The sequence below is a fragment of the Camelus dromedarius genome, chromosome 15, assembly GCF_036321535.1.
Source record: "Camelus dromedarius isolate mCamDro1 chromosome 15, mCamDro1.pat, whole genome shotgun sequence".
NCBI classification, from domain to species: Eukaryota; Metazoa; Chordata; class Mammalia; order Artiodactyla; family Camelidae; genus Camelus; species Camelus dromedarius.
This window is the reverse complement of record NC_087450.1, coordinates 8,280,289-8,293,448: the sequence shown is the minus strand read 5'-3', so window position 1 is coordinate 8,293,448 and position 13,160 is coordinate 8,280,289. Positions and strand designations below refer to the sequence as shown.

The 13,160-nt window shown below is 39.3% G+C and overlaps 1 protein-coding gene across 22 annotated transcripts in view; it reads left to right on the top strand.

The window, feature by feature from the left end:
• Nucleotides 1-11,881, top strand: part of LOC116151746 (coiled-coil domain-containing protein 144A-like) — a 120,720-nt gene extending 108,839 nt beyond the window's left edge. For 21 of the 22 annotated variants that reach the window (XM_064494334.1, XM_064494326.1, XM_064494329.1 and 18 more), the window contains 5 exons: nt 2,814-3,179; nt 3,755-3,945; nt 5,534-5,744; nt 10,415-10,453; nt 11,601-11,881. In XM_064494334.1, coding sequence (XP_064350404.1) covers nt 2,814-2,996 — 183 coding nt within the window. In that variant the 3' untranslated portion in view covers nt 2,997-3,179; nt 3,755-3,945; nt 5,534-5,744; nt 10,415-10,453; nt 11,601-11,881. The remainder of the gene's footprint in view (nt 1-2,813; nt 3,180-3,754; nt 3,946-5,533; nt 5,745-10,414; nt 10,454-11,600) is intronic. The other variant, XM_064494331.1, reaches the window with a different exon arrangement.
• The last annotated feature ends 1,279 nt before the right edge of the window (nt 11,882-13,160 follow it).

Here is a 13,160-nt window from a genome sequence, read left to right as displayed (position 1 = left end):
AAGGCAGGGGGCTGGAATCACTTGAAGGTTCATCCATTGATGTCTGATGGTTGATGTTGGCAGTGGGCTGTGGCTTAGGTGGGGCAGGCAGGTGGACCACCTCCCCTGGAACACGTAAGCTGTCTTTGTGGCCTGAGCGTGCCCACCTGAGACTGGGTTCCAGGGTTAAGAGGCAGAAGGTGAAGTGCCTTTTCAAACCTGCCCTGCAGTTCACTCGGTGCCACTTTCACTGTTTTCTGTTCTTTACGAGGAGGGCACTTAAGGTTGGTCCATATTCTACCTTTTTTATGGAATTAATTTTGAAAATTTATGGAGACACTCAAAAACCAGCATAATCTACTCACTAGCCACGTTTTCTTACTGCTTCCATACAAGAAATCCACTTATCCCCACTCAATCCCCAAGCAGGTCTGGGTCGCTGTGGTGTTAGGCTCAGGCTCCAGTCCAGGGCCTTCCCATCTTCACCAGGTCCAGGTGGGGCTGAGGTTCCTGGGCGTGGTTTCTGGAGTACAGCCCTTGGGTACACTCCTCTCAGTGCTGAGGCTTGAGGATAAGGAGACACGGGTTATTTGCCGCCACACACCCAACATTCTGCTAAATCCTAAGGACTCCCTCACTCACAGATGGAAGATGGGAGGCACAGTGGCCCGTAGCAGTTCTGAAATGCAGCCTGATGCTGCCAGCTTTTTGACTAGGATTTAGTCCTAATCCTGGGAGGGGTTCTCCTTCGCTGCCTTCTCTGAGCTCTTTGTTCTGTCCCTTTCATGAGCAATGACCAGTGTTTGCAGCTGAGTAGTTCTCTCAAGCCAGCTTCCTCCTTGTAGACCTTCTAAGAAAAACCCAAAGGCCTCTTCTCGTTTTGCACTTTGTCTCTTTCAGTCCAAGCTAGCAAGCAGTAGTTTTGCTACCACAGTTCTCTTTAAAACTGAGTTTCCTGTGAATTTTATTGGGGTTCCTGCCATTGGAAAAGCTATTCTCATGTCTCTTTGAGATAAACTCTTCACCTTGGGCTTCCTGTGAAGCTGTTGTGGGACCATGCCTTTGAAATTCTTACGCTTTTAAGATCTTTAAAGGAATTTGAGGCAGTATGTTAAATCTTTCCAAGGTCCTAACAAAGTCTTGGCTTCATCTTTAGACTGTTTTCCTGGTAGCACCCTAGATTTGATCTTAGCCCAGAAGCCATTTCTCTGCTTACACATTGTGTGACAATTGGGCATGTGGAGATGCTTTAAATGGGATACAGATACTTGAACCCAGTGAGTCCTAGTTTCTTTATATTTAATAATCTTTTTGTTTTAGCTTATCTCTCTTGTCAATTTTACTTTCAGCTGTTTGGTAGCAAGAGTCCCGTTTCCTCCGGTGTCCTTTTCTTCCCTGGCCTAGAAGCCGTCACTCAGCCCTTCAAGGGCCCTCAGGCTTCCACTCACAGTCTCGGGGACACTTTGGGCTTTCACTCCTACTCTTCTCTACATCTGTTCAGGTTTCACCTACCTCCAGGTGCAAAGGCATCCCCACATTTTGGGTTCTTTTTTAATGGCTGTGCCCCATTTTTAACATCAATATCTGTGCCAGTTATGTATTGCTAATAATTTATATAATAAACTGCCTCAAAACCTGGTGACTCAAAACAGCATTTGCTTGGTTCCAAAATCTGTGTTTAGACATGGCTCAGTGGAACCAGCTCATTTCTTCTCCACTTGGCATCAAGCAGGCACTACAATAATCTAAAGGCTTGTTCATGCACATGTCTGGAAGTTGGAGCTGGCTTGGGTTAAGGACATTCCCTGGGGTCATCAGCTGGGACAGCTGCGTGTACACTCAGTAGGTGGCCTGGGCTTCACAACGTGGTGGCTGGGTTCTAAGGGTGAGCATCCCTATGGAGTGAAAGTCAGAGGCCATTTAGCCTTAGAAATCACACAGCAGTGCCCCCACATTCTGTCCCCTAGAAAGCAGTTGACTGAGGCCAGTACATACTTCAGGGGAGGGAATTTCGCAGGGGAAGTGTCAAGGAATTTGTAGATGTTTTACAACCACTACCTCCACCTACCTTGTCTCACCAAATAATGCGTCTATCTGAAGGAAAGCAGTTCTTCCCAAGTCAGTGTCACTGAAATTCCAGCAATTTTTTTTGTTTTTGTTGAGTATGTTCTCTTGTTTTGTGGAGAGCCACAAAGGATTACAAGAATTAAGGCTTTTTTGTTTGTTTAGAAAAATGTATGGGTCATCTTACTAAACCACTACACCAGGAGATGGATTTCTCCTTAACTCTGTGAATCATTCATTGCTCCTTGGAATGCAATTCAAACTAGCATAAAATATTTGTAGTTCAGAGAAAGGCTTATGGCATTAGAATCCATATTTGTAAGATGTATTAATTGCAGTCTTTTTTTCAAAGTCTTGTTTTGGGAGGCATTTATTAACTCAGCCCTAAGTAACTCAATGTGATCGCCCTAAAACTTTAAAAATCATGAAGAGTTAAGACTTGGGGAAGGAAGGGGTAAGAGACTTTCTACTAAGAGGTGCCTTATAGTCATTTTATGTAGGAAAGACATGAAACAATTATAGAAAAAATAAGAGTGTAAAATCAAGTACAAATGTATAACAAAGATGATGACAGTAAACTATATTTTTGTGACTCTTGGTGGTTTGAACTTTTTTTCTTGATTTTCTGAGTAATTTGAGTTTCTCCCTTCTACAAGGCAGATACCATTTTATTGTAACTGAGTTTATTTCAACCTTTGATGCTGGGTTAGAGTTAGGCTGTTCTCAGTCTGCTAACCTCATTACCAAACAATTTTATCTTCTTCATGCAGAATGCTGATCTTCCAGCAAAAGAGGAATCTACATCTTCAGTACTTCTCCATCTGAGTGCAGAAACTCAGCTTCTTCTAAAAGAACTAGTATCTATGAAAGAGATGCAAAAGAAGTGTGAAACACTAGAGAAGGAGAAGAAGAAGTTGGAGGAAGAAGTACTAAACCTCAGAGGTCACCTCTAAATGAACATAGTGGAACGCAGTCAAGTGAAGCAGTACAAACGGGAGACTGAAGAGCAAGCAAGATGGGATGTAGTAGAAAAACTGAAAGAACTCAGGCGAGCTGTGCAGTACAGACGGGAAACTGAAGAGCAAGCAACACATGATGTAGTAGAAAAATTGAAAGAAATCAGCCAGTTTTTACAGGTGAAACATTGATCTGTAACGTGCTCTAACTCACTTCGCTAAGAATTAGTTTGGATGTGTACATTTTATGTGTTTCCTCTACTTCCCATATAGCAGTTTGTTTTGTAGATTTCTGGAAGGAAGGCCGCATTTGTTACTCCCTTTAAATAATTTAGTTTCCATCATCACTATCACTAAATTGATCTTTGAGAACAATTCTCACTAGAGAATTATTTTTAAGATCATTTGGTGTAAATCAAGACTACTAGGAGGAAAAGAATATATTGTGATGTAAATACTGTGCCACACTCTGGGATTACTGTTAGGTTGTATTGTTCAATTTTTAAAATTTTAAATTGATCCTATTATTCTTTGAACTATCACGTTACATGAGTACTAATATAAGAGTGGTTCAACTTTAATTTTGTAATTCAGATTTAATTCACTTGACGATGATAAGTAGTTTAACAGTCAGCTTTTTTCTCACACTTAAAATTGCTCTCTGAGTCACTGACTCAAAACTAAAGGGAACAAATAGACTGTAATTACTCAGGTTATAATTATTTATAAAATTGTATCCTTTTAATTTGCTTTAGGCACAAGCAGCATTTCAAGAAAATGTGTTAAGAGAGTATAAATGTGCTTCAGTAAGTCAAATGGAACACAGAGTTAAAGACCTGGAACCTGAACTGAAAAATGATTCTAATGAAAACAAATTGGAAAAATACAAACAACTGTACCTGGAAGAGCTAGAAAATAGAAAGTCTTTGGCAAGTCAGCTAACCTCGTAAGTCAGAACATAGAATTATAGAAAATAATTTATGTCATTAATTTGCCTCTAAGGCATAATTCTTATTGAGCCATGTTCATGAGGTGAGTAGCAAGTGAAAGCTAACTAGATAGTGTAATTTTGGGAAATGATGTTAGCAAATGAACTCTTCTTTAAAATATCAGTCCAGGGCAGTTTGCATCTCCCTGCCTTTTGTTGCTTTTACATGACTTTATTTTTTATATTTGCATATATTTAACCTGATCTAGTCTTTAAGCTAGGGGTTTTGCAAACTTTGTAATTTAGACAGCCATATTATCACAAAATTTCTAGCTGGAACTCCCATAAATAGAAATGTTAATGAGTTTAAAATTAACTGTGTTTTGGAAGAGCACAACGTAAACCCAAGGGGCCCCATGCTGGTGTCTGGTGAATTTATTTTCTTCATTGTGATATTTGGTGTCACCGCTAGTGGGCACCGTGAGACGAAGTACTGTACCCTTTTAAGTTTGTCTCTGCTACATAAGGGCATGCTTGGGGAATAGGGGGAAATTCACATAGGGGTGAAGGGCAGTATTGTGGTTCACAAAGTGGCTAAGAAGAATATGGTGGCCTGCCCGAGGGGGTGTGTGGAAGACAGAAAGGGCGGGTCCCACCTCCGGTGCCTGAGTAGCAGTGTTATAAGCTACAGGTCTCCCCGCTATCCAAAAGTAGAGCATTCCTATGAAAGTTGTCGGTGTAAACAAAGAGGCAGTTACCTTAGGACACATCTTGCTGGTGGGTGCATAAAATAATTGTGCATAAAGCACAGGCGCTCACACACACAGTCCAAAGCCGTGGCGGCGTGATGCCAGGATACTGAGTGTGGTTCTGGGGAAGGAGCTCAGTGGAGCCCCTCTCGCTGCTCGGGGTGCTCGTTGCCCCTCTGATGGCTCGGGCTAAAACAAACACCCAGCGCTATTCTGGCTTTTTGCTTTTTTTCCATAAAAGTGAAAATCCGCTTGAGATTTTGTTTGGTTATGGAAAACAAGTGCTGATGTAGGCCTCTGGTAAAAGCAAAGTAACAAAGTGAGCTTTGGGAAATTGGGGGACACTTGAAATTGCCCCTGGCACTGTCGTAGTTTTTTCCCACCATCCACTCTGCCGCCTGGTGCCCCCCAGAGGTGGTGGCTCTAAACTGTTGCTTAGTGCCACATGCTTAATTTCTCCCGGGTAATGAGTGAGATGTGTATATAAGGGGGGTGAAAGCAAATGCTTGAAAATGGCTTTAAGGGGTGGTTTATTTTTTATTTCTAAACTGGTTTACTGAGGGTGAGTATGTCTAGATGCAGCCTGTGCAGAAGGCAGTGGGGGTCTTCTGTGGGGGCGTCTCCATCTCTGACTCTCCCCACTTTGAAGTACTTGTTAGTTAAGGGCCCCCCCAGGCACATACATCCTTCTTTAGGACAGTTTTAAACTGTAATTGTTTACAGTAGGTCTTCGCTGACGTATTTTTGGTGTTAAAACGCAGTTTAATGGGACAATTTGTTTACTATTATAGCAACTTTAAAAATACACATCACTTAGGAAGAAAATGAATGAAATCTGTGTTTTGCGATCCTCGCAGGGTTAATGAGAGGCTGGCCAAGGTGAGCACTAAGCTTCAGCTGGAGAAGCAGCACAAGAGCTCTTTCCCTGGCTTTGTTCCTGCAAGGCCTGTTGACGGACTGCCTTCTGCTGCTAGTACTAGCATGGAGGCCAAAAGGAGTCTTACTCGAAGAAGGAACTTCAAGACTTTTTCTGACCCTTAAACTAGCTGGAGCGATCACTTGTTCTGGGTTAGTCATATTATCTTTTTTCCTTGGGTTTCAGATTTCTGATATAATTCTTGTTTTTAATTTGATGAAATTCTGAGTTGTTTATTTGACTTATGCACACTAAGTAAAAGCCATAATTGTGCTAATAAAGAAAGGAGACAAATTTTATAATTTTTTAAAGTCTCTGGACTTGTAATTATCAAGAGATACCTGTCATTAACTTTATTCAATAAATGCAACTAAACTGACAAATTTTAAATTTCTTAAAAAGCTCCATTTTAAATTCTATTTTAGAAATTAAGTATTAGTACCAAATAACTAGAGATCCACTTTCCAATGTTTGGCTTAGTTTCTGATTGATTTCAGTTTGGCATTGGTTGATAGTAATTTTCAAGTTTTGCTGCACCCCAGTTTTTCTACCCCTAAGCATAAGTAAATGATTGGCATTGAGCTACTTAACCACACGCGGATGTTTTTTATTTAAAGGAATCCAAGATAAGTTCTTTTTATGAATTCAATAAACTTGTAACACTAAAAACATTAAGTTCCATTTTTAAGTTTAAAATTTTTATCATTTTCTTCTGTAAGAGTACATCCTTAATTGCTGTTTTACTTATAGCATTGTTATTTTAATTGTTGTCTTCCTGAGCAGTTGTAGGACATTTCTAAATATGTAGTCAAGTAAAGCAAATACTTAAATTTTTAAAATGAAGTTCACTTATGTCTCTGTCTTGCCCTCACCTGCAGGAATACTGAGGTGGCAACGATAGGGAGTCTTTAAATTACAACCAGTTTTCATTGTGTATCGTTGTTAAAATAGCCATTTAAAGCGGTGCACGTTGGTTTATGGTTTGATGGTGTTTTCATGATCTTCTTGATGCAGAGGAGGGCAGCACGGGCCCTTGTTAAGTGAGATCTCAACCTGTTTCTTCTCACTTGGCTTCATGTCATAATAAAATGGAAGAAGAAAAAAGCTCAGGTTTCATAGTGTTGTGGGTAAATTGAGTCTAAGTGCTTCAGAGTCATGAAACTGGACTGCGTGGTGTTAAAAAAAAAAAATGCATGGCTAACACTTCCGTCAGTGGCTAAGCATGATGCAAACTCGAAATGTTTTCATTAGTTGTCACCAAAAAATCGACAGTGTGTCACTTTGCGGGATGATGTTGGAAGAGTGTGAGTGCAAAAGCAATGCAAGAGAAAGCTCCTGAGGACAGTTTTCTCCTTTAATGTTTTTTGGGGAAAGAGGTGTCTATGTTTTAGTACTTCTAGATACACTGGAAAATGACTTATTTTAAACTCAGTGTTGTAGTTACAAGGTACATGTAGTTCTGTGGGGCCATGGGGCTGAATCATGCTAGGTTTAGCAGGGAGGTTAACAAGCCCCACTCTGTCCAGGTGCAGAGACACGTCTCCCTCAGCACTGCCGGGCGCCTCACAGGAGTTACTGTACAGTTACTGCTTACAGATTTCTTAGACTTAGAGAAAGAAGGTGCCTTGTGGAATTGCTAGGGATGTAATTATTTCTGCTGGGAAAACATAAAGTAATGCTATGAGAGGCGTGGACATACTGTTTAAAATGACAGGAAGGTATGGGTTTTTGCATGGGGCTTAACAAAACAGACTTCCACAGCTTTTCAGCTATGGCTCTAGAAAGCAGAATGTTAAAAATGACATTGGGATTGAATTTAACGTTCTCCTTTATGTGCAAATTTTAACATTTTGGACTGTTCCTACTGTGAAGTTCCAGCTTACTCAGCATTTTTTTCTAACTTGACAGAAGTATTGCTCTAAGTCTGTGATTTCAGTCGTGCTGGTTGTTGAAGCAAGGTTTTTCCAGCTCATAACACTTGGGTTTATTGCCTCTCTTACTGCTGCATGAAGTATAGCCTTGTCACGTGACATCGTTGTAGCGGTAACAGATGGACCTCGTATCTGTTTTGTTAATTTTTACCCTCAGATTTCACATTCTAGTTTATTTCTGGGATGTTTTGTCCTATATGTCAGAAGCAATTTTACAGTTTTACTCAATTGTGTTATTTAATTATATTATTATAAAATACAAAAAGTTAAAATTAGCCTGAGCAGATACATCACTGTTACATTTTCTTGCACGTAGAATTTTTTTCTGAGAACTGAGAACTTTAAAATGGATTCCAGACAATATTATAACAGACAAAATTTCTCTGTTTTAAAGATTTTTTTATGTTCAAGAGTTTTTAAGTATTGGTGTGCCTAACATGAAGCATGGCCACAATAGTTAATAAATGTCCTTCAAATCTATTTTAAATAGGAAGACTAAATTTTACACTCATTGATTTTGGACTTTTGGTGTATTACTGACACTTTCAAACATTTTCTGATGATTTATTTAAGTAACTTTTAAATTTCTCAAATGTCTGGTTTAGCAGCCCTTTTTCTAAATGGGATTATACCAGAGCTAAAACGATTAACATTCCTAAGACTTATAACTTTTTACATGACACAGCACTGCATCTCAGCAGGATCTGGTCACGTTTCTTTTAAAAGTAGGCTTCCAAGGCAGGTCACATCCACTTTGAATTTTAATTCTAATCAAACTATCACAGTAGTTAAGCTCACTTCTCATAAAGCAGAGGCAGAGTTCAGTAACCTTGTTTCTGGTATCAGCTCTCTGCCCTGTGGACTCCCTCCTGCCCTCATTTCATTTTGTCTGAATGGACAAATGAGGAAGCGTGTTATCTTTTGAAAGACAACCACTCAGCTTCTTCCAGTTCTTTTTCTTTCATTCACTTTTTTCTCTGTACTTAATTTTTTAGCTCCTTGATCAACAAATTTTCTCATTTGTTTTCTCTGCAGAAAAATACATGCATTTAATAGTTACAAACTGACAAGTGCCATTTCCTTCATACATTAACCTATTTACAACAGGACAATGAATCAAAGCAGTTAAATGACTTGATTTTATTACATTTCTGGAATTGTACTTATTTTTATAACATTTAAAATAAGAATGGTACCAAGTTTTAACTGAAAACTATCAATAATCTGAAAACATACTCACTTTGGAAATGAACGTGTGTGTATACATGTGTGGCAAGTGTGTTTTTATCAAATTGATCTCGGAAAGAGAGGGCAGCATTATCTTCCAGCCTGTGACCTCAGTTTTGACCTCAATCCTGCAGTGTACCCGGTGGGACCTTCCATTTCTATGGGACATAGTCTGCAAACTGCCAGTTACGAGAGAATCCTCCTAATTAAAAATCATTAGAATTAAAACTTGATGATACATTGTCTTCCTGTGTATAATTTTCTCACCTTTCTGTGTTTTTGTTAAATGGAAAAGCTTAAGTAAAACTGTAGGTGCCTTTTCCTTATTAATGTTGGACTTCACACCACTTCCACCATCTGGACATGGGGGTCCTCACCTAGAAATAAACATAAAGGTCCCAGAAGTACCTATTTAGGAAAAAAGCTTTGCAGAGGAAAAGATAGTAATCTTAGATTCAGCTCATGTAAAAGTGTGATCTACATTTTGCATAGCGTTTATTAACGGTTACATGAATTTATTTCAGTTAAGTCTTCTCCCTTCATCTGTTAGGCGTTTTTCACTTCACAGGACCCACTTGGCACTGTTGTCACGTTGTTGATGGCAGAAGGCCTCTGTAGAATGCTCTTGTCAGTGTTACAGAAAACAGTCTCTGAAAATACTGGAAAATGGTAGCCCCAAATTTTGTCTTTGCATCTAACATTTACAAAGGCCTCGGTTCTCGTGTTGCTGTTATCACCACAGTGTTTATTATGTCTGGTGTACTAGTTTAGACCCTGTTTAGTGAGCGGGTGACTTCTATAAGAAAGATTTTTAAAAGAACACTCTAGGTGGGGACGCTTGTAGTTTGAAATGTCCCCACACATTTCATAATTAAATATGTAACTAATTAAGTCAAGTTTCAAAAAGTTGGCCCTAATTTCTAGAACGGAAGCAAAGTTACATTTAAAGAATTATATTGTTTTCCTTATTTCTAACTCTAGGAAGTTGTGAATCAGAAACCAACTTTTGAAACTGGCGCTAGCCTCTCCTTTCCTTTTCTTCAAGCAGATTTTCTGATATAAATTTTTTAGTCATATACAGAGAGCAAAATACATTTGCTTAACCTGTTTGCCAGTAGAATTTTCACTTGACATTATAACAGAACACTTTTCTTCATTTTATGCATCTAGTATGCTGTGCTAAAAACATTAGCAAGAACAGACCTTAAAATTTTAGTTTTCTAAAAGTGCAGGAATGGAAAGCTCATTTTAAGGAAAAATCCATTAACGTTAAAAAAACTAAGCTTTTATAAAGGGCAGTTTTTCTGAGAACTGCAGAGTAATGCATTCAGTGTAGAACATGAATTGTTTAAACTTTGTGCTAACAAGATCGGGCATCGCCCTCTGATATTAGGTGTATCCGACAGGACAGTGTTTACTGTGCTTTCCATCAGGGGAATCTAAATAGCCTTACATATATATGTTCTCTATTATCTAAAATCAAAGTAAGTAGGAATTTATTTTATTTTATTCCTGTGTTTTTTTTCTATTCAAACAATCCCCAAGTTAGGTCAAGTCTCTAAAAGTATTTATTTAAAGGCCACATTTCATAAGCTAGCTGTCATTTCTATGATAGTGTTTCTTGTTTAACTTAAACATTAAAAATAATATTTGACTTATTTCAGATGCAGAAGTTGGAGAATAATATAGAGAATTAAAAGAAGGTATGTTGCCAACATTTCTGAATTAAATTTAGACATTGGCTTCCAAAATACACTGTAAACAGTAAATGGTACCTCTTTCTAGTGTTTGAATAACAGATACTATGTTAAATTTTTTTCTTACACATATCTAATGAAAAATGTGAAAGCATAATTTCATTCATATGATAAATGTAGTTATTCTTCATTTATTCATCATGATCCATAGCTTTAAAAAAAAATCTCAAGAAGTCTGTGTTCTCTATTTCTGGCTGTGCCCTTCCTCTTCTGCTGTCCCCGTGGCCCTGTCATATGCACACGGACCTGTTCTCAGCATGGAGGTCATCAGCTTCTCGAGTTTGGTAGTGACTGAGGCCAAAAGCCCAGACTCAAGCAATCACAGTTCATGTAACTGTCCCCTGGTGGATGACAATTTCCTGTGATTCACTTTGTCAGGGGTTAACCTTTTGCCCTCAGGAAAAATTCCAAATTCCTTAGCTTGGGAGAAAAACACCCACATCGATTTGGCTCTTGCCAAAGGCTTCAGCCGTATCTCTTTCCTCCCCTGCTCTGCCCCTGTGCTCCAGCGGCTGGTCAGACTGCGTCCAGCTCCGCGGGTGCCCTTCCTGCCTCTGCTCTTTGTGTTTGCTTCTTGCCTCTCCCTCCCACACTTTCTCCTCCTTCAGGTATCTGCTTACACATCATGGCCACCAAAGAGGGAACAGTATTGACACAAAGCTGGATGTCCCTTCTGAGTGTTCCAACTGTGCCCTCTTTTATACCTGTCATGGCATTTATGTCTTTGTACCGAAATTGCCTGTTCATCTATTTTTCCAGTTTATGGTACATGATTTTTCAGGGTGGACTCTGTCATCTTCATCTTGTGGTTCCAGTGCTTGTCACAGTGCCTTAGTACATGGTTGCTGAGTAAATGAATGAAAAATGAGAAAACCAGGGGCTCTGGTCCTTTGCCACAGGAGCAGTTAATTCAACGTGCAGCCCTGGGCAAAGCCTAGAGTAGTAATCTTGTATTTTGTTTTGTAATTGTATGTAGGTATTTTTCATTCTTAAAACTTAGAAGAGTCTCAGCTTTTCTTAAAAAATAAACTGACATTTAGTTACCTATGAAGTATTTTAAGTAAAGAATCTAATTCTTTCATTTTCTTTCTAGCTACTACTGAACTTGAATCTAAGTCCTACAGACTCTCTCATAGCCTTGATGGACGAGTCAAGTCTAAGTCCAGATCTGGTTTTGAAAGCATGTGAAGAATATGTGGAGATTTTGCAGAATATGTATATGATCTGCAAGATAAATAGTAAACATTTACCTGCTGGGCTGTTTGCCTAACATTTTAGTTACTTCCCATTATGTAAGATACTGACACTGTTTATTAAAGGAAAATACTCTTGCATTCTATATGGGCATGATTAAAATTGATGTATTTTAAATCACTTTTCTCTGTGTCTCATTGACTTCTAAGCAGATTTTGGGAATAAAACCCAGCACTTTGGAGTATTATATACTCAAACTGAGCCCGGATGCCAGCTGTTTAAACAGCACCCAGCCACCCACCAAACTTGTCATTGATATTGAGCCGTGTTGGTTGATAGCTTTTTTGAATTTTCCAGCGTTAATCACTGTCTGTAGACCTAAAGATTTAGACTAGACGGACAGCGTTTGGATCTGCTGTGGCTGTTTCAGTGTTCTGTTGGATCACAACAATCGTTACAGTGCCATCAAGCTTTCTATATGTTATCTTAAACACTGATTCACAGATGTTTCATCATGGAGAAACGAAATCTGCCTCAGGCTTTTCATTTTCTCTACTTACTTTTTGGAAACAGTCTTAAAATTAGAGACAAGTCCCTAGCACCAGACTCAAATGGACATTGTCACAAACCTGCCATCTCTCCCATACATTCTCCTAAGGCATTCTCTATCTTTCCTAAATGTCACTTGTTCTACCATAAGTGCCCTTTCTCTCCCCTCTCACCAAGAAGTCATTTGTTTTTCAGGAAATGCCTTTCTCCTTTTCCTGTCACTTACTAAATTGTATATAAGCCCCCACTTCTAGCCACCCCTTCAAATCCCATTGCTTTGTGAACTCTTGCATGTATTCATATGTAATTTTTTTCTCACAGTAATCTGCTTTAGTCAATTTAATTTGCAGGTTCCCAATCACTGAATGTAAGACGGTAAAGGAAATACTCTCGAAATACTCTCAACAATTTCCAGGAGCTAAATTCGTAATAACTCCTACTTACATCCTTTATTCCCTTTTCTGTCATTTCAGTGTGCTTATTTGGCAAAACTCCCAACTGCACAACAGACTGATTATCACTTTTCCCCCTTACATTCCCCCAGGCATCTTAAGTGCTGCTGAAGAAAGTCACGCACTGCCCAGTGATCCTGCTACTTTAATTTGTACCTTCTTCCTTCTCAGTGATGATTTCAAATTTCCCTCTCTGTAAAGATCTCCCTCTGTTTCTTCCCTCTCACGTGAACCAGACAGTCTTACTTCTGACGACAAACTTCCTGAAGGATTTGCCTGCTTCCCCACCAGCAGTGTGTCCCCACCCACTCTGGTGTATCTCCCCTTCCTCCATTCCCACGCAGCCAGTCACTGATGACTCCCATGTCTAAACCAAAGTGACACCTTTCCAGCCCTTGTCTAACTGAACTTTTCATTCCTCCGGGCATTCCATGTAACTGACCTCTGTAACTGACCGC